Source organism: Eulemur rufifrons, chromosome 25 (genome assembly GCF_041146395.1).
Source record: "Eulemur rufifrons isolate Redbay chromosome 25, OSU_ERuf_1, whole genome shotgun sequence".
Taxonomy (NCBI): domain Eukaryota; kingdom Metazoa; phylum Chordata; class Mammalia; order Primates; family Lemuridae; genus Eulemur; species Eulemur rufifrons.
In genome coordinates, this window is record NC_091007.1 from 15,771,360 (window position 1) to 15,794,486 (window position 23,127).

General features: G+C 46.8%; 1 protein-coding gene across 1 annotated transcript; it reads left to right on the plus strand.

Moving 5' to 3' along the window:
* Positions 1–476: 476 nt before the first annotated feature.
* Positions 477–21,409, plus strand: MSRB2 (methionine sulfoxide reductase B2). Its single transcript, XM_069458710.1, has 5 exons — positions 477–605; positions 8,266–8,366; positions 13,371–13,447; positions 19,695–19,842; positions 20,688–21,409. Exons 1-5 carry the CDS (start codon positions 488–490, stop codon positions 20,790–20,792), a joined length of 549 nt encoding a protein of 182 aa, XP_069314811.1. The 5' UTR covers positions 477–487; the 3' UTR covers positions 20,793–21,409.
* The last annotated feature ends 1,718 nt before the right edge of the window (positions 21,410–23,127 follow it).

The window sequence follows — 23,127 nt, forward strand, 5'->3', positions numbered from 1 at the left end:
TGTCAAAATAATTATGAGTGAAAGAAGCCACACTAAAGCAAGTACCTATTGTATGATTCCATTTACGTACAACTCTAGAAAACGCAAACTAAGACAGATCTCTGTTCGGGCTATGGACGAGGGCAGTGCGGCTGGGCAGGGGAGGTAGGGTGAGGCTGGGGCAGGGCGGGGCGGGGCTGGGGGCGGGGCGGGGCGGAGCCATAGCGGGAGGGGCGGGGCTGGGAGAGGCAGCGGGTAGAGGGGGGCGGAGCTCAGGAGGCGGAAAGGAGGCGGGGAAGGCGGAGGGCAGGCAGGGAAGGGGGAGGAGCAGGAGCGGGAGAGGGAACGCAGGAGGGGGAGGAGGCGCGCGGTCGGGGTGGCGGGGGAGGATGAGGACGGGGGAGGGGCGGGGATAAGGGGAGAGGGGAGAGGCGTGGGGGGGAGGGGAGACTCGTGTGGCGGGGAGAGGCGGGGATGAGGGGGAGGGGCGGGGCGTGTGGCCGGCGTCATGGCGCGCCTCCTCCGAGCGCTCTCGCGCCTGCTGCTCCGGGAGGCGCCGGGAGGGGCCGTGCGGGGCCAAGCGGGCGACTGCGGGCCTGGTGCGGGGGCCGGACGCGGGGACGCAGGTAGGACGCGGGCCTCGCAGGCCCCGCCGCCTCCCGACTTTCCCTCTCCCGTTCCGGGCGCGGGTCTGGGCCGGCGCCTCCCCTCTCCCGAGCTTCCCTGCGTGCGCCCCCGCCCTCTCCCTGTAACCTCTGAGGGGGACACACTGACCCCTGTGAGGGTCCGAGAAAAGGTACAACTTCACCCACATGTACAATTTTTTTTTTTTTTTTTGCCAAACACGTGGGGCTCAGGGGCCGCTGACGCTTATCCAGGGCGCGTCGTCCTGCGAGGGCTCCTCTGTCCCTTGCACCGACCGCGCTTTCCAGCCCTGCGAGCTTCCTCCGCGCGTCTGGAGGCGGGCAGTTGACATTCCGGATCGCTGGGTGTTTCCTGCCCTGCTGTACTTCCCTGTGTCTAGTAGGACCCAGGGAGACCGGGCTAATCATTTGTTCCCTCCTTACACTGGCATTGTTAATGGCCGTGAGAGGGGACCAAGGGCAAGGGTGTGTGTGGGTTTCCTGCCAAACGCCCTTGGCTCCCTCTTGGATCGGTACACATTTACACTTTACCGTCAGGAAGGCCTCACCTGCGGAGACCTGCATCAGCCAGCGCTGCATTTCAGATCTCTGTCAGGGTGACTTAGTGTCCCGTGGATTGGCTTCCTGGGCAGTTGCCCGACTGGCCCACCTTTGAATCTAATTCTATATGTGTCCACTGAAGACATGTAGAGATACCTAACTGCTGGAAAGGTCCCTTTGTTTGGAACTGTATTTATGCCCTGTAGTTTTCAAAATGTCGTTTTAAATAAGTAACTAGATAAACGCACTTCCTGTTACGGCCTTCGTAACCCCTGGTGTCTCTAGTCAGCCAGTCTGATGATAGTTTTGCAAGCCAGTGTGTGTCCAGCACTGTTTTTGGCTGAGAACCACAGGTGATAGAAACAAATCACAGTTGCGGGCTGGGGCTCTCCTCATCCCCCTTTGCTTGGATAGTGGTTTCTATGGAAACTTCCTGGTTGTACATGCTGCTGTCAGAATCAGCCTAATGAATAACCTCAGGATCTGAAGTTCTTCAGCAGCATTAAAATTTGGCCAGACACCAGTACATAACAGGAGCTGTGTAACTTATCAGACACCCCTCCTGGGAATTTATTCAAAGGAAATCATTCAAAAGAAGAACAAAGCTATATGTGCAAAGATGCTTTTAACAACACCACTCTTGTGAACCGGAAATTGGCTAGAACCCAAATCTGTTAAGACCTACGTAAGTAAATCATGAAAGTTCAATTCACGAACCATTAGGCATCCATTAAAAATGATAAACAAGGCCGGGCGCTGTGGCTCACGCCTGTAATCCTAGCACTCTGGGAGGCCGAGGTGGGCGGATCCTTTGAGCTCAGGAGTTCGAGACCAGCCTGAGCAAGAGCGAGACCCCATCTCTACTAAAAATAGAAAGAAATTATATGGACAGCTAAAAATATAGAAAAAAAAAAAAAAATTAGCCGGGCATGGTGGTGCATGCCTGTAGTCCCAGCTACTCGGGAGGCTGAGACAGGAGGATCCCTTGAGCTCAGGAGTTTGAGGTTGCTGTGAGCGAGGCTGATGCCACGGCACTCACTCTAGCCTGGGCAACAGAGTGAGACTCTGTCTCAAAAAAAAAAAAAAAAAAAAAAAAAAATGATAAACAGGTAAGGGAATTTGAGTGTTGATGTTCTTTCACTGACGGACTCTGTGTCTGAGCTCAGGCTATTACAAAGTCCCATAGATGTGGTAGCTTAAGCAACAGACATTTTCTCACAGTTGTGGAGGCTGGGAAATCCAAGATCAAGGTGACAACAGATCCCATTCCTGATGTGGACCTGCTTCCTGGTTTGCAGATGGACGCCTTCTCCCTGGGTGTTCACCTGGAGAGAATGAGCTCTCGGGTCCCTTCTTACAGGGACACTAATTCTCCACGAGAGCCCCATCCCCATGACCTAATCTAAACCTCATCACCCCCCAAAGACCCTGCCTCCAAATACCATCACCCTGAGGGTTAGGGCTTCAACATATGGATTTGGGGACAGAGGGCATTTGGAGAACACAAATATTCAGTTCACAACAGTGTCTTTGGACAGTTTCTTTAGCTTGGTAAACTTAAACCTCAGGAGGCTTTTTTTTTTTTTTTCTTCTATAAAATAAGGATAATGATAAGGGTAGGGTTGTACAGAGTAAATTTATTTTAAAAATTAAATGTTTTATCACAAGGCTTGGCATTTAGCAAGGACACAACAAATGTTAGTCTTAATTACACAGATAATTATGAAAAAGACAAAATACGTAGCTACATTTTAACCCACCTCATGGGCTTAGGAAGGGTTGAGAGGGAGAGAGAAGTTGGGGGAAATGAGAAGATGTTGAAAGGGTACAGGAGCGTTCTCCGGGGCTGAGATCTCTGAAGTGCTCAGAGGCAGGGCCCTTATGATGGATTTTGTCATCCAGATTGACAAAGAGCAAATTGAAAGAAGAAAGGAAGAAATGGCCTGGAGAAAACTATTGCTTCAGGAAATCATTAGAGATAGCTCTGGTAGGAAACCATCCTGGGTGTAAGGTTGCAGCAGTCCAGCCACTGTGGTGGGAGCGACCACTGCAGGTGAGAGTGGGCTGGGGGTTCTCTGTGTACCAGCTCTTACTGGGTTGCGTTAGGTGTGACAGGTACTTATGGAAATGAGTCTGGCTTGTGTGTGGCAACGGGCAGTGTAGCAACTGTGGCCAGAAAGGCCAAAGGAGACAGCCAGTGTGTCCGAGAATGGGTTTCCTTGGGGATGAGAAAATCAAGGGCCACCCCCTGGACCCTATGACCAAGAGGGTACATGGCCTGTGCAAATCACAGCACACAGAGAGAGAGGAACCCAGAGCATGATTCAAGGTAAAGCTGGATAGCCGTCTAGTACAATAGCAGCTGCAGCCAAACCCTTTGGTTAAGATAACAAGAGACGCTGAGGAAGACAGAAAGAGGGAATCTGGAAAACATGTGGTTCCCAAAGGACCAACACATGGTACAGAGGACAGAAAACACCTGCGCACACACACATAAAAGGGCAAGAAACAGCATTGCAACCTCTCTCTGGCCGCTGGTGCCCAGAGGACTTTGCTCATTCCTGGATGAGAGACCTCGTTGTGCGCTTTATGTACATGTGCCTAAATTGCCCTTTGATAAAACTGCGTGGAATTGACTTTTAATGCAGTTTTCATTTAGACTTTGGCTGTTTCCTAAAGCCCAGCATGTTTGTTTGCTCGGGCTGGTATACTGATGCTACAGAACGGGTGGCTTAAATGATGGACATTTAATTTTGTGCATTTCTGGAGGCTGAAAGTTCAAGGGGCCTCAGGGGTGGTTTCTCCTGAGGCCTCTCTCCTTGGCTTGGGGATGGTCACCTTCTTGCTGTGTCCTCATGTGGCCTTTTCTCTGTGCGGGCTCATCCCTGATGTCTCTCCCTCCTCTTATGAGGACACCAGTCTTATTGGATTAGGGACCCCTCCTAATGGCCTCATTTTAACATAATCATCTCTTTGAAGGCCCTGTCTCCAAATGCAGTCACATTCTAAGGCACTGAGGATTAAGACTTCAACATACGCATGTTGAAAGCGGGGGAAGGGTTCACGATTCAGTCCCTAACACCCAGGTCAAAGAAACCTCTTAAAGTGACACAGACCGCATGTATCCTGATCTGAGCACACCCAATGGAGCATCTGTCATTTTGCTCTCCAGGCAGAGTGTGTCTGCCCTTGCCCGAGTCTTCTAGGCTGGCAGATTTGCAGCTAAATGTTCCCTAATCGGTGCTTGAACGAGAGCTAATCTGAACATTGTTGCCTGCCCGCTAAGCCTTTCACACACATTAATAATGGTGTAAAAGGCACACATAGATAAGGACTAAAAGAGCCGGGAAAAATGTGTTTTTGTGTTGCATTTGGATGAATTAATTCTTTAACGCTTTAAATATTAGTTATACGTTTTAAACTGTATAGAAAACGTTAGGGCTGGGCACAGTGGTGGGTGTGTGTAGTCCCAGCTTCTTGGGAGGCTGAGCGGGGAGGATCATTTGAGCCCAGGAGTTCGAGGCTGCAGTGAGCTGTGATCGTGCCTGTGAGCAGCTGCTGCACTCCAGCCTGGGCGACGCAGAAAGACCGAGTTAAAAAAAAAAAAAAAAGTCGTGGGGAAAGAGTCGTGGACGATAGCCTGGGTTTCTGGCTTGAAACATGGAGTGGATGAACCTGAGCACACGGGAGGAAGAGCAGATTTGGGGGTGGCAGGGAGATCCACGAAGTTCTTTTGTGTGTAGTTTGAGATGGGACAGCCAGGTGGAAATATGCAGGGGGCAATCACGTGTGGGCCTGGAGCTCAGCAGAGAGCTCTAGGGTGGAGGGAAAACAGATCTGGGAGTCCTCATCAGGTAGGTGCTACTTTAAGCCACTAAGTGGGTAAAATCACCCAGGCTCAGGTGCAGCGTGATCAGAGAAGAAAGCCTAGGACAGGTAGACTCCCCTGAAGAACACCATTATTCAGGGGATGGCTGGAGGAAGGAGAGAGAGAGAGAGAACCTGGGGACGGGGTAACTGCAGAACAGAGGGAATTTGGTGTCACAGAGCCAAAGGAATGGAATGTATCACAAAAGTGAGAATGTCCACAGTGCCAAACACTGCCGGAGTCACTAAGGTAGGGATGAAGCGTTCACTGGTGTTACTAACAAGAGAGTCGTTAGTGAGGTCTCATGAGGACAGATTCCGAGAAGTCATGGGGTAGATGCCGATGTTTTGAGGAGTGACAGAGAGGTGAGGAAGTCTACATGCAGGTGGCAGGGCCAGTGGAGTGTGAGAAGTTGATAATTCAGGCGAAAGGGGGACAATGTCTGGATCTTGGTCCTTAGGCCAAAAGAGAGGGGATCCTGAGCAGAGGTGGAAAAAAAAAACGTGGACGGGAGGACTTGGTCACTTGTTTCACTGGGACCAGGTGGAAGGAGGAGGGTGGGCGTAGGTAGAGGACAGTGTGATGGTTTGGTAGCACAAAGTTGAGGGATTTCTTTTGTGGTAGCGTTTGATTTCTCAAAAGTGAAATCATCTGGTGAGAGGAAGGTGGGAGGTGGCAGAGACCGTGGTTTGCAGAGAATAGGAAAGGTTTGATCACCCATCGTGGAGGAGGAACGAGAAGGGAACAGTAATCACCACGGTTCTTTGAGACCCCAGGGAGATTAGTAGCTTTGTTTTTTGTTGTGGTTGTTGTTTGTTTGTTTTCTTTGGCCTCACATGCTGGAAGAGATTGGTAACTTTGTATTTATGAGGACAACTCTCTCCCTGGTCTGAGCATTTTCTCCAGTAGTGCTTAATGGTTCGGGGATAGACATGGAGAAGATAATTTTTAAAATAAGCTTTCTTATTTTGGAATCATTTTAGATTTACAGACGTGTAAACAGAGTACAGAGGGTTCCCAATACCCTCACCCCAGCTTCCCCTCTGGTTAACTTCTTACAGTGTTGTCATGGGACGTTTGTCTAAGCTGAGAAATTGACACTGGTGGTACATTATTGTCAGCTGAACTCCAGCCTTTGTTGGGATTTCACCAGATTCTTCATTAATGTCCTTTTTCTGTCCCACATCCAATCCTGGGTTCCACATTGCATTTAGTCACCATGTCTCCTTATTCTCCAGTTTTTGATAACAGCTTTTCTGTCTTTCTTCGTTTTTCATGGCCTTGACAGTTTTGAGGAATACTGGTTAGGTACTTAGTAGAATGTCGGTCAGTCTGGGCTAGTTCGATGTTTCACCTCATGGTTGAACTGGGATTGCTGGTCGTTGGGAAGAATCCCAGAGAGCTGAAGTTCCCTGGTGGATTTGGGTGCCCTTCCCCCGCCTCTGTCCCCACCACTGAGTTGCACACATGCACCACAAGCACACACGCTCACACTTACTTACATATTTATCTTGCTGAACCTTCCGAGAGTCAGATGTAGACGTCATGACACTTTACCTTTAAATATTTCAGCATGTCTCCTAAGACCAAAGATTTTTTTTTCCTACAAAACACACAAGACAGTTTTCCTACCCAGGAAATGGAACATCCTTGTGTAATATGGAGTTCATATGCAAATTTCCCTAATATACCAGTAATGTCTTTTTAAGCTGTATTTTTTTCCTCCTGGGATCCAGAATTCACATGGTATTTAGTTGTGGAGGGTAGTGGTTTTGCAGAATTTACTGTTTTCACTCATGTGATAGTTTCTTCATGATTAGACACAGATTAAACATTTTTGGCAGGAAAACTCTACTGGTCATGTTCTGTCCTTCTCAGCGAATCACATCAGGACAGGACGTCACTTGTCCCATTATTGGTGACGTTAACTTTGCTTACTTCGTTAAGGTGGGGACTTGTGGATTTCCCCATTGTAAAGGCATCTTTTCGTCTTTTGTAATTAATAACCTTTGGGTCATATTTTGAGAAGGTGTGACTGCTCTGTTCCCCCGTGGTCTTTCACCCGGGGGTCTTAGAACCCCCTGATGACTCTTGCTTGAATCAGTTATTATTTTGGTGGTTGCAGAAATGGTGATTTTTAAAATTCTGTACTTCCTTCTCCATTTATCCCTTGGCATTCTGCACGGTAACTCTGCAGGCCACTGAGCAGGAATAATTGTCACATAAATACATTTTGCTTTGCTCCCAAAGCGATGAGTTTGTGGTATTATAAACTGGTGATGAAGGTAAGTCTTTTCTTGCTGAAGTATTATTTAGGACTTTTTTTGGTAACAAAAATGAATTTCAACTATAATTTCTGATGTGTTTGATGTACGGCTGCTGCCGTCACAGGCGTTTAACGTTTCATTTTCAATGCCATGGTCAGATTAAATAACCCTTTGAGCCTGTGTTTTCTCATTTGTAAATAGAAGAGTTGGAAAGATGATAAAATCCTTTCAAATTCTTAATGTTGGCTGATTAAAAATATTTATTTTATAAGTTGAACTCCCTACTCCTTGGCTAACGACAGTACTGTTCTAGTTACTTTGTTTACACTCACCCAAATAAAAACTAGTAATAGAGAAGCCAAAGGGAGTAGAAGAAAAGGAAAACAAAATGTGGGCAAAAACCATGCAGCATCATAATAAACTATGGTATTTCTGTTTCCCTCGCAGGAATATGTGCTATGGGGGTCTCTCCTTCTTTTTCCATGTAAGATCTTTCTAATAAAGACCTCCCTTGACAAACAAAACCGGAGATATCTTTATAAACCAGCCAGGGAGCCGAGTTTAATAACTCACTAGCTCCAGGTTCTTTTCTAGCCAGGCCCTCAACTACTCCCATCTGCGCCTCTAAAGTAGTCGGGAAGAGGATCAGTTTCCCCCCGAGGCACCTGCGGGGAATTTATTCCGCGTGATTTCCCATTTCAGCTGCCTCTTTCGTTCCTGTGCCCCAGGAGGACTAGGAAAGCAGCTCTCTACTTATTACTAATTTCTTATTAAATTAAATAGTCAGTGAAGGCCTTTTGTACCTGAGATTTCTGGTCCCTGTGACAAATGAAGCAGTGGGAGAGAGAGGGAGGGGTTGGACCATTCCACTGGGTGACAGTGCTCTCTAGGAGTAAGGCCAAGGAAGAAAAGTTCATCGTGCCTTTTTGTTTCAGTAAAAAAAAAAAATTCTTATTTAACAATGCAGGGTCTCCCGCAAAGCACGAACGGTCTCTCACCAAGAGCGAATGGCAGAAGAAACTGACCGCAGAGCAATTCTACGTCACGAGAGAGAAAGGAACAGAACCGGTAAGCTCGACTGGTTTCCAGCTTTCTGATTAGATGTGTCGGGGGCGAGGGGGAAATTGGAATAATCCATCTACAAAACCTAACTCCTGGCCACCCACGCCCCAGATCTGGGCTTCCTCCTGTTCCACCCCCTTCTCAGGGCGGTGGTACCCATTGTGGGGTAGAACCCCGACACTTCCCCCTGGACACACGGCCACTCCGGTCGCCTCTGTTCTGCCTCCTAAGTAACCTTCCAGTCGTTTCATTTCCCTCCGCTGCTCTCATCTTCCCACTGAGCCCAGTCACCTCCCCTGCACCCAGCCATCCTGCACCCGTTGCATCCTCCTCTGCACCTCCTGTATCCTCCCCTGCACCTCCTGCATCCTCCCCTGCACCCAGCCATCCTGCACCCGTTGCATCCTCCCCTGCACCTCCTGCATCCTCCCCTGCACCTCCTGCATCCTCCCCTGCACCCAGCCATCCTGCACCCGTTGCATCCTCCCCTGCACCTCCTGCATCCTCCCCTGCACCTCCTGCATCCTCCCCTGCACCCAGCCATCCTGCACCCGTTGCATCCTCCCCTGCACCTCCTGCATCCTCCCCTGCACCCGGCCATCCTGCACCCGTTGCATCCTCCCCTGCACCTCCTGCATCCTCCCCTGCACCCAGCCATCCTGCACCCATTGCATCCTCCCCTGCACCTCCTGCATCCTCCCCTGCACCCATTCGCCACACGCAGCCAAGGAGGCCTTTGGAAAACACGAATCTGACCACATCACGACCCAGCCCAGGACCCCTCAGTGGCTGCTCACTGCTTTCAAGGGGAAAGAAAAGTATTAAATGGCTAATAAGGTCCTAAAGGCTCTGGCCCCCGTCTCCCACCCCATCCTGAAATCCGGTTGTCTTTCCTCTTGATGCTGTGCTTTGGCCACATGTCCCTCAGGCTGTCACCTCTTCTAAGGCTCTCAGCACCCACATTCCTTCCTCTTTCCTATCACCTTTCCTTCTGGTTAATTCACACCTACACTGTAGCTCAGCCCTGCTTTCTCAGGGAAGCCTCTTCCCTGCCCCGAGCTAGGTTTGCTTTACCAGGACTCACCCTTCCTAGCCTCTGCCATCGCTGTGTTCTCCCCTGGCACCTGCCGCACTGCCTGGCTATGGCAGACACTCAGACAATCAATTGCATTCAGCAATCTCAGCTTTCTTTCATTTCCAGAGAGGACAGCCCTTGATGGTTCCTCCTTGTAACACCATTTTTTTTTTTTTTTTACAGTGTTGCATTTCTTAGCAAGGATTCTGTCTTAGGCCCAAATATAGCCAGTAGAATTTAGCTATTGAACTTTGTTATTAGCCATTTTCATCTGTGAGGTGGATCCCACGGAGTGGACCACAGCACAGTGGTTTTGCAAAATTATATTTTTCCTTTGTCGGTACTTGCAGACTTCAGGCAGCTGTCTGTGTGTGCGAGGCCTTATAATCATGGTCTCACCTTCAGCTTCTCTGATGCTAAAGTCATCAGACAGACTGGCATATCCGAATAGAGTATTGTGAAATGCTGGTCTTTTTTAAAACTTCCTGTGGGTAAGATTTTAATCAAGCCCCCATTGGGAGAAAGACTATGTTAGCTGTTATTGTGGATAGCACAAGGGAGCCTCACGTGGTAGGCTGTGAGCAGTTGTGTGCATTCCCAGAATATTCTAAGGCAGCCCTAATTCCCATGTACAGAGCCAGGCAGGGTTTGGTGTATACACGGGGCCTAGAGATGAGCTGCCAGATGTTTAGGAGAATAAATCTGTGCGCTTCTTAAACAGATGGTGCAATATACTCTGTGCATTTGGCCATTTTACAAAATGAGCATCTTCCATTATTCTAACTAATGTTATAAATCCCATCCCGTTGATCCATTTCCACATTTAACTTTTTAGAATATTGCAGAACTATAAGGCTTAGTTAGCTTCATTAGGCTAAAAGAGGAGAAATAAAACGTCAAAGACTTCTCTTTGGTGACTCCAAATTAAAATTCGGTGACACGTGTTTTTTATCCTGAAACAGTAATGTTGCCAGCACGCTGCTAGACCAGTGAAAAAATGTACAGCCTGGTTGATCAGTAACCTAAAGTCCAGTATCCACAGAAGGGAGGTTTTATGCCGGTCATTCTCTGTCTGCCCTCCAGACCCACTGTCCCTGGGCTTCTCCCTGCTCTGAGCTCTGAGAAGTGACCACCAGCTCCCTGCCCCTCTGGCTGCTGATTCAGTTTAGCCAGCAGGAGACCCAGCGAGGTCAAAGGGCAGGATGGAGAGATCAATGGGGCCCAGGGTCCTCTCTGTGGGGCTGCAGGTTAGCAGTGGCTGTGATCCTCTGCTGTAGGTGGCAGCCCCCTCCCTTCCTTTGTCCCACAGCCCTAGTGGGGATCCCTTGTTGGTTTCCATTGGCCCTGTCCCCACCTTTGTAGCGGTCCCACATGAAATGATCTGCAGTCATCCATTCTGAATGTGTCGTCTGTTTGCAGCAGGTGCGTTGTACTGACAAGATCCCCGAAGGCTGAACTGCCATCGGTCCAGACAGGCCTTGACATCCCAGGGGAATCTCGACTGTCACTCTGTCTCTGACCCCGGCCCCTCCCTCTGCAGCCAGTCATTTCAGTTCTTTGTGCTAGATTATTCCTGACTTTGTTTCCACTGCTCTGTCTGGGCAGGAGGAGTCTCCAGGCCCTCTCGAGTGACCGACATCGGGTTGCTGTGTGCCCCCAGTGGCTTCTTGCCCCCTCTCCAGTCCGTTCTTCCTCTGCATGTCAAATGAGTTTTCTCAAAACCAGCTCTGTCCTGTTTCCTACTAACCGAGATTAAATTTTTAAAAAAGACAAAAATGTTAATAAAACCCAGCTCTGATCAGGTGTACACCCAGTTTACAAGTTTCCAGTACCTTTGCATTTCCGGGAGGACTGCGTTTAAGCTCTTGGGCGGGGCTGACCTGGTTGTCCCCTCCTACCCTCCCAGCACAGTCTCTGGCCCTCTTCCACCTTCTTCCCACACCTGGCCTTGCCCAAGCTGTTCCGCCTGCCGGAAATACTCCTCCTGGTCTTCATCTGACCACCTCTTACTCATCCTCCAAAACCCAGCTTAGTGTTTTGAAATTTTTCCATAATAAGCATCCATCAGCTATATATTTAAGAATAATAGTAATAATAGGTTAAGGAAAAAGAAGACCCTCTCCCTGTCCCTCCACCGCCCATCTCAGACAGTATCTGGTGCAGGAAGCCCTCATGGAAACTCCCTTCATAGTGAAAGACACATCGCTACCCAGACTGCCTGCCCTCTCTGTGCCAGCTGTCACCGTATGGTATAAACTGTCAGCTCACCTGTCTCTTCCCATCTGGGTGGCAAGTTCTTCAAGTGCAGGAACTGTGGGTTTGTTTTTTTCCCCCCACCTCTGCAAGATTAGCCCCCAGCCCAGCACGGGGTACAGAAATGCTGGAACACAGAAGTGAGACAGAAGCTGAGCTTGGCCCTAAAGAAGTGGTAGGACTTGTATAAAACTGGGGAGGGGGGACGGGAAACATCAGGAAGCCAGGCAAGGAGGGAGCAGGTAGGAGTCATTTCATCAAGTATGTTGGCCAAAGATTCCTCTTCATTCAAATTCTTATTTTTATTATTAGATTTTTTTTACTTACTGTGATAGCAGTTCTCTGTCAACTTCCTCTGCCCAGCTGCCCCCTGCAAAGATGAAATTGCATTTTGACTCCTACCAGTCTGTCTGGATCCCATAAATAGGCTTTTCTAGACCAGCCTTGGGACCACCCTTTTGTCCATGCGCATCCACAACCCTGGCCGCGGGATGGGAAACCGGCTCCATTGTACGTGCCGGTCAGTGCCAGTGTTGGGATCAGGCACTCGACGGGACAGGCCATAAAAGGCCGACTCACTACTGTTTGGATTTCTGCAGTTAAGTTTGGGGTTTTTAAAGAGGGAAAACATGCAAGTGTGCCCAGATGGTAGGCTCGGTAGGTTAATTTGGAATCGTCCTGCCATGCGGCTCACTGGAAATGTGCTGTTAATACTAGCACAGGGGGTTTGGAGGTACCACCTGTGAGGTTTTGAAATTGGGGGATCCGGAGAGGGCAGAAGAGTCCAGTTATTTCCTGAGTCAGCTTTGGCACTCGGTGGACCTTTCTGTGCTTTGGCTTCTCCTCCTGCCCGTAAAATGGGGCAGTGCTTGCCACCAGGCACTGTGACGGTGGGTCTTCGTAGTTAGCTTGTGCAAGAGTTGCTTTTTCTTTAATTTTCTTCGACAGAGGAGATGACAATAGGAATTGGGCAAAAATGGGCTTTTATTTAAAAAAAAGTGACAGCCAGTTTGCAAAGTAACACTTTAAAAAATCTTGACTCAGCTGACTCATTGCCTTAAGTGTCCCCGTGGACTAATAATACCTTTGAAGACCTGCAAACTCTAAGCCACAGTGAGTGTAGTCATTTCATCTAAGTAGTATCCTAGCACTCGGGACTCTAGCTCATTCTTTAACATTTATTAAACACGCAGTGTTCTCAATACCGTGTGAAGCATATTAAAGACACAGCCCCGATCTCACTGAACTATGCTTTTTATGTATCTGTGTTCTCTCCTTAATTGGAGATTGCAAAGTGTGTTAGACAGTGGACTCGATTCCTGTGGTATTAATATTAACTCTTTTGCAACGGAGACCGAAGTCTCGTACAATCGCAGAGGACAAGACTCTGTTCTCTTGCTTTTTCACTGTCTTTGAAGTTCTTGGATGAAAGGTGTTATATAAATGCAAAGCATTATTAATGTCATAGTTTGAATATTGGGCACAATAAGGCCCGGGCTGTAAGCAAGTTTGCAGCCTGCTTCACTGGGTGCCTTAAAATTTTCTCTCCAGTGATATTTGCACTTGGTCAAGTTAGTACAGAAATTCCTTGATTTGGAGACTTACCTAGGATTCAGATCTGCTCTGTCATCTCCTGCTGGTCGTATAAGAAACCGAACATGACGTATCTAATTTACTTTCAGCCTTTCAGTGGGAGCTACCTAGATAACGAGGAGGCAGGAATGTACCATTGCGTGTGCTGTGACAGTCCGCTCTTCAGGTAAGTTAGAGAGTCAAGAGCAAGAACAAACTGCCAAACTTCTTGTCCTATCGCTTAGAGCTGTTCCCAAGACTTCTTAGCTTATGTTCTTCCTTTAACCCTGAGAAACAGCAAACAAATACAACTTGGTGGGCACCTTAATGATAAAGCTATTAGAATATTATAGAGGGAAAGTTTTTAAAGAAATCTAAAGCATAATTGTATTTGCTGGGCCATGTGATTAAAGCTGTATCTTTCCCAGGGGAAAAGAATGGGTTTATAATTTAATTTCGGAAATGTAGAATTTTATGAGGATAGATTCCCCGCAATGCTTGACAGTAGTGAATACCGTGCCCTCTTCTGTGTAGCTAAAAGTAAATTTAATTGTCCCTTGATTTCAAAGCCTCTTTTAAGTCAATCAGGACCCGAAATCTCTCAACAAATGCTTTTTTGTTTAGACATGCAGGAAGCAGTCTAAAAAAAGGAGATTCGATGAAGAAGAAAGGAAAACATCTTTGAAGTCCTGCTTTTCAGAACTTCAAAGATGTTTTCCTTTCTTTTGCATCAGCCCTAAATTGGTTTAGAATAAAATATAAATCAAGCCAGCTCTGCGGATCGTCCATTAGGCGTTGCTGCCTTCTGTCCTCTGGGCTTTGCTGGGCCGGCCGCTGATGGGGGCTGCATCAGGGAGCCAGCCCCCTGCGAGCGTGAGCGATTAGCATCGATTTTCCGTCACGGTCACGGTCACGGTCACGGTCACGGAAGCGCAGGCCTTTGCCGTATGGGGGGAACTAGAAGGTTCATTTTTACCTGGTAAAGTGTGGAACTCATATTTCTGAGATATTGGTTATTTCTTGACGCTCGGTTCTGTTAGAGAAGAGAGGTGGGGCTTGTGAGACGGCCAGTGTGCTCTCCGCCAAAGCACCGTGTTGTCGGGTGTCAGAGATTGCCTCGCTGCCGTGCGCTCGCCTGGCTCCGTTTCCATCTTCGACTGTAAAGACACGGGATGAGAAGTCGCCCTCGGAAGGCCGCGCTCCTGAATTGCAGCCTTTGCTCTGTGCCTCCCGTGGGGTTCCAGTTTCTGCACCTGTAAAGAGGGGGCTTCCTTACCACCCCGGTGCACACTGCCCCTCGCCACACAGGCTCAGTCACGGCATCGGGACCTTGGAGCCGGGAGGGCCCTGGGAGACCACAGCAGAAAGCTCTGTCCAGTAGAACCTTCCACGGCAATAGAAAGTTCTCTGCCTGGCCACCGTGGTGGCCACTTATCACATGTGGCTGTTGAGCGCTTAAAATGTGGCCGGTGTGGCTAAGAAGCTGAGTTTTTTTTTATCTTATTTCATTTTAATTAGATTAGACTTAAAAGGCCACCTGTGACCAGTGGCTACTGTCTTGGCACAATGCTAGTTCAAATGAAGGCGGTTAAGTGACCAAGCCCAGGTGATGGAGAGTGTGAAACAGCCAAGATTCATTACCAGGAGAACCAGCCAATTCTCCAAAAGCCCCTTGACCAGCTGGCCAGTTTACTGAACTGCCAGTTCACCAACCTTCTTTGTTTCTTTTTAGCCATTTAGTTTGAACAGAAAAGTTTGCACTTTCCTATCTTAAGGACTTGTGAGTTTGTTTCTGTTCCATTTTCCTGTTGCTGCTATTGCAGCTGAGACTGGAGAAATAAATATATTCATAAGAATCATTTGTGTTCCAGAATATACTCTTATAGGTGCATTCGTTTATGGGAGAGGCAGTACAGGAGAGTGATTAAGGCAGCTTAGATGTCCATCCTGGCTCCACTGCTGTGTGACCTTGGGCAAGTTTCTTAACCTCTCTGTACCTTGATTTCCTCGCCTATAAAATGAGGATAACAGTACCTAATTTATAAGGTTGTTGGGAAAATTACCTGACATGAGTCAGGCACTCGACGCAAGTTGGCATAATGTTTTCCTTAGAGCTAGAGCCTTCCTGGGGCTGTCCACGTGATGTATGTTTGGTAACAAGGATTCTGGAGAATGTAGTGTAAGTAATGAGAACATGCAGATGACTATCTTCCAGAGTGTTCCTCCCATTCTAGAGGGTAGTTTTAGGAATATGTTCTTGTTTTGCCTGTCATTCCCCCCCTCTCTGTCTATAGCCTCTGTGTTAGGAAACAGGAGTACAGAAAAAATAATTTCTTAAATGCTTGTAAATGAAGTGAAAAGCTGGTCAACCAAAATTAATTGGACAAGCGGGTGCGGGGGCCACGGCCTCCTTGCTTCCTGCTCCAGCTGGGCTGCGTCCGACCTGCGACTTTGCAGGGCCACCCCCACCCCCACCCCCACCCCCACCGTATGCTGACTTCAGTGCCACTTATTATTGAACCCAGATTTCTCCAGGAAACTTCCTCTGATGGCACACACTGTGGGTTTTTCTTTTCTGTTTCAAATTCCTATTTGTCCCAGCCTGAGCAAGAGCGAGACCCCGTCTCTACTAAAAATAGAAAGAAATTATATGGACAGCTAAAAATATATATAGAAAAAATTAGCCGGGCATGGTGGCACATGCCTGTAGTCCCAGCTACTCGGGAGGCTGAGGCAGGAGGATCACTTGAGCCCAGGAGTTGGAGGTTGCTGTGAGCTAGGCTGACCCCATGGCACTCTAGCCAGGGCAACAGAGAGAGACTCTGTTTAAAAAAAAAAAAAAGCAAATTCCTATTTGTCATACCACACAATTTAGGACTTAATTGTTCTCGTACTGGCTCAAATATTTCATTTAGTTGAGGAGATAAACTGGTAAGCCCAAGCTCTCCGTGTAAGTCCTTCCATCAGATCTCTCAGCAGCTCGGAGGTGCTGAGATTATTCTGCTTTCCTCAGCGAGGAAACGGAGAGGTGGGAAGACTGTGAACTTGTCCAGGGTTCTGCAGCTCATCGGCATCCGGCAAAAACGTGAGCCCACGGCTGCCAGACTCCTGGGCCCACGCTCTTATCCGAGCTCCTGCAGGCCACTTGACAGTGCGTGGAACTAGCCACCACCTCCATCTGGTGCCAGCCTTCTGGGTTCCAGGCATAGGTGCCCCAGAGGACAGAACCAGCCTCTAAGGGGTGGGCATGGCCAGTGTAACCCTCGAGCTCCCTTTCAGAGCCTTGTTCCCAGCCACACCTGCCAGGCTTACCATCTTCATCGTCCCCTTCACGATCCTGTAGTCATTGGAATGAATTTGGTGCACATCTCTGGAGGGCTGCTCCCTCTCCAAATCAGACACCTTTAATCGAAGCTGTCCAGGTTAAGAGCACTTTCCAGAATTTGATCACTCCTCTAGGGCCTCCAGACTTGATTCCTGAACTGGGAACGAAGTGACATTGCCCCCCTCCCCTGCCTCCCCTTCTCCTCCCCTTCTTCCTTCCTCCTATTTCTCCATCTGTAACCCTGTTCTGGCAGTGCTTACTAAAATCTATTGTCGGATCACACGTTTTGTGGTCATAAATCTTAAAACAAGAGGAAACGGTGCCTGATACTAGTTCAATTTTTTTTTTACATAATACCCTGATGTCCTACGCGTGTCATGAGTAACTAAGTAATATTGTTTGAAAACCTTTGTGTGACCATTCCCCCAATAAGCATCAATTCTCCTAAAAGGTTACAGTTGTCAGTTATCACCAGGTGCCTCTGCTATTGGTTTTGGGTCTGTGAAATTTCCAGAAATGAAGGAAAACCAAAGCAAATAAACACATAAGACTAAACAAAAGAAAAACCTCTTAAAGTGTATGATCCAGAATGGTTTTAGTTTCTCAAGGGTAAGCCTTGTAATCTACTAATCATTTAAATATGTATGTTGGAATTTCTGATTGGCTTTAATATTGAGGATCCCGGTCGTAAATTATATATGTTGGGCCTCTCATATTACTTGGTAAAATTCTCCAGATTCTGCTAATTGCATCAATAAAGGTTTATTGTTTCCCATAAAATGTTTTAATGAGTTTTTATTAGTCTTAGATTCATTCATTTAAAAAATTTTATTGTATTCATAATTCTCCATCAACATTCCTTTGATGCTCACTAGTTTATATATAATGTTAAGAGTGGAAAGGCCATGATGAAAAGATACAGTGTTTTCCCCTGAGCCGAGTAGCCAGATGAATATTTTTGAACCCTTGGAAGAGGATTACAAAAGATGCAACCTGAATGTACAAACACTTGCAGTTGGACCCGCAGTTGCTCACATGTCATGGATATTTGATATTAATAAAAATGACATTAAAAATAATAGCTACTGGCTTATGTACCGTGTGTCAGGCATTAGGCTAAACGCACTATATACAGAAAGTGAGGTAATAATGCCATTGCTAGTCTATAGGTTCCATAGATTATAACTTGCCAAGGTCACGCAGATGTAGTAGACCTCCTGGATCCATGCTCACATCTTTCAGAATTCAAGGTCCTTACTCCAAGTGCTGATGCCTGTGGTTCTCAAAGCCTGGTCTAAGGACCCTGAGGGTTCCTGGAACCTATCTAGGGGATCTGTGAGGTCTTCCCTTTTCCAGCCACGTATCACATCTTCCTATACTTCCATCAAAACTACATTGCAACAGATTTAATTCAGAGGCACACGGGAAGATTCAGTTGTCTTTTTTTAAAAACCAGACATTAAAGAGATTTGCAAAATTATGAAAGTGCAATTCTTCCCACTAAATGTTTCATTTTGAAATATATTATTATTTGTCATAAAAATATGTTAACATATAATGAATTTATTACAGGTTGGGCATCCCTAATCTGAAAATCCCAAATCTGAAATGCTCCAGAGCCCAAAACTTATTGAGCGCCAACATGGCACTCAAAGGAAATGCTCATTGGAGCATTTCAGATTTGGAATTTTCAGATCAGGGATGCTCAGCTGGTAAGTATGATGCAGATATTCCAAAATCTGAGAAAAATCTGAAATCTGAAACACTTCTGGTCCCAAGCATTTTGGATAAGGGGTATTTAACCTGTATTTTAAAAAATAATGAATATATATTTTTAAAATTCTCAGTTGTACTTTTTAATTTGTTAAGTACTGATATGTATAACTCCTATAAACAAAAGCTCTCAGGGATCCTCAATAATCTGGGGGCATTGGAGAGGTCTTGAGACCAAAATGTTCGAGAATTGCTGTGTTACACAGTCCTGTGTCTGTGAGTCTGTGCTCTCAGCTGAGCTTCCTTCTGTCTTCACAGTGTGGGGATTCGATCCTTTGCCGCTTTTTCTTCTTTCTTCAGTTTTTTGGTAGCTCTAACACTCAGTTTTGCTCTTTCTTCCTTAAATAGAGAGAGCCATCTCCCTGCCATTGCATTTAAAAAAAAGTCTATTTTCCTAGTGCTATTTAAGGGAGCTTAGCTGTCAGAGCGCTTAGAGAGTGGATCTTTGGTGAGCAGATTTGCTTGTTGTTCCTCTCCCCTCCCACTTTCCTTCCTCATTGTCCTCCTCCTCCTCCTTGTGCCAGCTCCTCCAGCCCCATCCAGCCTGCAGCATCATTAGTCCCTGGGAGACTTCCCCTGGGGGGTCAGGCTTCTCTGCAGTGATTGATGAAGGGTAGCCAGGCTTACGAATTAATAATAATAATCATGGCATTCACATTCACGAGCATTGACCATGTGCCTGGCACTGTGCTCCACAGAGGATCCCCTTAAATCCTCCGCGCAGCCCTTTAGGGGAGCTATTATCCCCATTTTACAGGTGAGGAAACTGAGGCTTCAAGAGGGCAAGTAGCTTAGCCTATTATCACACAGCTAAGAAGTGGCCAGAGGCAGCTTTTGAATCCCAGCAGGCAGTCAGGCTTCTGTGTTTAAGTAAGTTGAAATCCTGTTGCTAAAAACGGCTGTGTCATCAGATCTTACACTTCTGTGATGCTCTGAGACCCGGGTGACCTCCTCCGACCACTGGCATTTGGTTTTTATGTCTTCCTCCTCTGCATTCAGAACACACAAGTTTGATCTGTGTTTCCTGATACATAGTTCACAGTTCACAAAGCACCACGTGGTTTTGGATCCTTGCAGGACATCAAGAAAGAAGCCTTTTAGCATCAAAGGAACAAGAAATTCTTTCACTACGACGAGTTGGTGGCTTTGATAGTGCAGATGCAGCGAGAACGGTTCCCGTGGGGCGGGCTGTTCACCAAGCTGGGCGTGGGGTCAGGCAGCGGGGAGCGGGAATCGGACCCTGCCCCCCGGAACAGCAGTGAGCAGGGCATGCCACGCGCCTGGCGTGTGAATGCCGCGTCTTTAGCAGCCATCCTGTTGTGACTGTCCTCTGCAGTTCTGAGAAAAAGTACTGCTCTGGCACGGGGTGGCCTTCGTTTTCTGAGGCTCATGGAGCGTCTGGCTCTGATGAAAGCCACACAGGGATCCTGAGACGTCTGGACACCTCCTTAGGGTCCACTCGCACAGAGGTTGTCTGCAAGCAGGTGGGTTTTCTTGTTCTGTTTGTTTTGTTTTCCCTGTTGCTGCCCCAGGGGCCCAGAGATCTCTCTTGCCATTGGCGAATCTGGTGTCCTTCTATGGGGGTCACCAGAAACACGTTGGATTTCCACTAGCGTCAGCAACAGTCCCTCTCTGGGCTCTGCGGGAGAGAGAAGAGGCTTCCTGAGCTGCTCTCTGCCTTGCCTGGGCCCGGCTTCCACGGAGATGGGGCAGAGACAGGAAAGGGCTGCCCCATTGTGTTCTTTTGAACGGGGACAGGCAGAGCCACACTGCGGGTGACGTCAGCAAGTTGTGCCTCCCGGGAGCCTGGCAGGAGGGAGTAGCTTAGGTCCAGACGGCACATTCATTTTGATGTCCTTGGCTGCTCACGTTTTCTGACTCCTGGCTTTTATAGAACACCAGAGGCAAACTGACAAAGGTAGCGTAGTGTCGCCTTCAGTAAAAGAGCATAGCAATACCCTGGCTGCAACGTTGCTCAGTCCTCACCCAGAACTGTGTTACTGCTCCACGTGCATCACGCCAATTAATTGTCCAACGGTTTTGGTGCATCGGTATAAGTATTATACCCATTTTATACGTGGGTAAATCAAGGCCTGGATTTAATAACTTGCTCACATTCTACTGGTAAAGTACAACTATTAATATTCTATTTACTTTGTGCTCTGCATTCTCTCATTTCTTAATCGAATTCTGACGTGATAGACTGTTCCCCCCAGTCACACAGATACCAAACTGCGGAAGGGGGTGGCCGCGTGGGGTCTGTCTGTCTGGTTTCACATGAAGGGCTTCATTTCAGCTGAGAAATGACAGAGGCTTCTCTCCCGCGCAGTGTGAAGCTCATCTTGGCCACGTGTTCCCCGACGGGCCTGCACCCACTGGCCAGAGATTTTGCATCAACAGCGTGGCACTGAAGTTCAAGCCAAAGAAACAGTGACTATCTCCAAGAGTCCCCGTCCCTTGCCACCCTTTCATTTGCACCTTTGATGTCCAGAATTCATCTGAACGACTTGCTTTATTTGCTGTAAAACTGGGCTGAGCTTGCTGCAGGCACCCAGCGAGTCACAGCTTCTCTCAGCTACCTGGAATCGGCTCAACCCCACTCCCGCTCCGACTGTGGAGTTTCACCAGGTGACAGAGGGGCGGCTGTTTCCACTGTGCTGACTTCCCTGTGGCTTTGCGTGGGACCACAGGGCACGACTCCTTGGGGACATCAGCACACTAGTAAGCCAAAAACTTCCTGCAAAACTTCTCTGCATGTTCCGTTGTGGTTCAGCCCCTCACGGGGATACACAGGGGAAAAGAGGAAGGAAAACACAGAATCCAAGGAGTCAGTAATCTCAGTACTGAAGAGCAGGGCTGTGGAGAGCTGGGCTTTGGAAGGCATGTACGGTGAGCAATGAGATGCAGGATTTTTTTTCCCCTAAATTTTAACTACTTCAGATCTTTCTACCCATAAATCAGCTGTAATGGAGTTTGTTAGATTTCAGTGATTATGAATAAGTGCCCGCCCTCATACTTTTGGCTACAAAAGTTAAACCTTTCAATGTTCAAATAAAATATTTCCTAAAATTTATGTTTGCTTTTTGTCTAAGTTAATGAATTTGCTCGTTTATAAAAATGACTCTAAATCAAAGTGACAAAAAAGAATTAGAATGAACATGGTAGCAGGCATTTGGTTATACCAAGACTCATAGCAAGTTGAGTATTTTACAGTTTGAGAGTCTTGAATAATGTGTTACTAGAAGTACTTAAATCATTCTCTTTGTGGCTTTATTAGCAGACAAGAAACTTCATTATTTCATTTTTGTCTTTATTAGCTTGTTATGTGTTATTTTACATTTCTTTTATTGGCTACCCTGGAAATCACAACATGCGTGCTTAACTGGTTACCATCATATGCAAATCTTTACTCCCCTCCTCAAGAATGCTAACCTTAGAAGAATACTTGAACTTCATTAACATTCTCTAATATTTTGTGTTATTATTGTCATGTATCTAATTTTATACATATTTTAAAGCCCCCAAATCATCATTATTAACGTATATAGTTGATATTCCTTTATATTTACCTACATATTTGCCTTTTTTTTTTTTTTTGGTTGCTTCCTTCTTCCTGCAATTCCATGTTTCCATGTGGGATCATTTTTCTTCTACCTAAACAACTTCTTTTATTTTTCCTTTTAGTTCATGTTTCCTAGTGATGAATTTTCTCAGTTTTTGTTGATGAGAAAATACTTATTCTCCTTTCATTTCTGGGGACTATTTTCCCTGAGTATAGAATTCTGATTTGGAGAATTAGATTTTTTTTTTCCCCTTACAGATAGCCAATTGCCCCAGCACCATTTGGTGAAGACTTTCTTGAATTTCCTTGAGATGTTTTACCAAAAATTAATTTCTTTCTTTTTTTTTTTTTTTTTTGAGACTCTTATTCTGTTGCCTGGGCTAGAGTGCCATAGTGTCAGCCTAGATCACAGCAACCTCAAACTCTTGGGCTCAAGCGATCCTCCTGCCTCAGCCTCCTGAGTAGCTGGGACTACAGGCATGCGTCACCATGCCCGGCTAATTTTTTCTACATATTTTTAGTTGTCCAGATAATTTCTTTCTATTTTTTAGTAGAGACGGGGGTCTCACTCTTGCTCAGGCTGGTCTCAAACTCCTGAACTCTAACGATCCTCCCGCCTCGGCCTCCCAGAGTGCTAGGATTATAGGTGTGAGCCACCACGCCCGGCCCCCAAAATTAATTTCCATGTAAGTGTGGGTCTATTTCTGAACTCTCTATTCTGTTGCATGGATATATATCTGTTCTTACGGCTCTTATACCACAGTGTAACGATTACTCTAGCTTTATAGTAATAGCCAGTCTCAAAATCAGGTAAAAAATTTCCCAACTTTGTTCTTTTTTTCAAAATTGTTTTGGCTATGCTAATTACTTTGCATTTCCATAGAAAATTTAGAATTAGCTTGTAAATTTCTATTAAAAATTCTTGCCAGGATTTTGATTGGGATTGCATTGAATATATTAGATCAGTTTGGGAAGAACTGACACCTTGATAATATTGAGCCCCCAATCCATGAACTTGATATATTTCTTTATTTATTTAAATCTTCTTTAATTTTTCTTTCAATATTTTGTAGTGGCCGGGCGCGGTGGCTCACGCCTGTAATCCTAGCACTCTGGGAGGCCGAGGCGGGTGGATCGCTCAAGGTCAGGAGTTCGAGACCAGCCTGAGCGAGACCCCGTCTCTACTAAAAATAGAAAGACATTATAT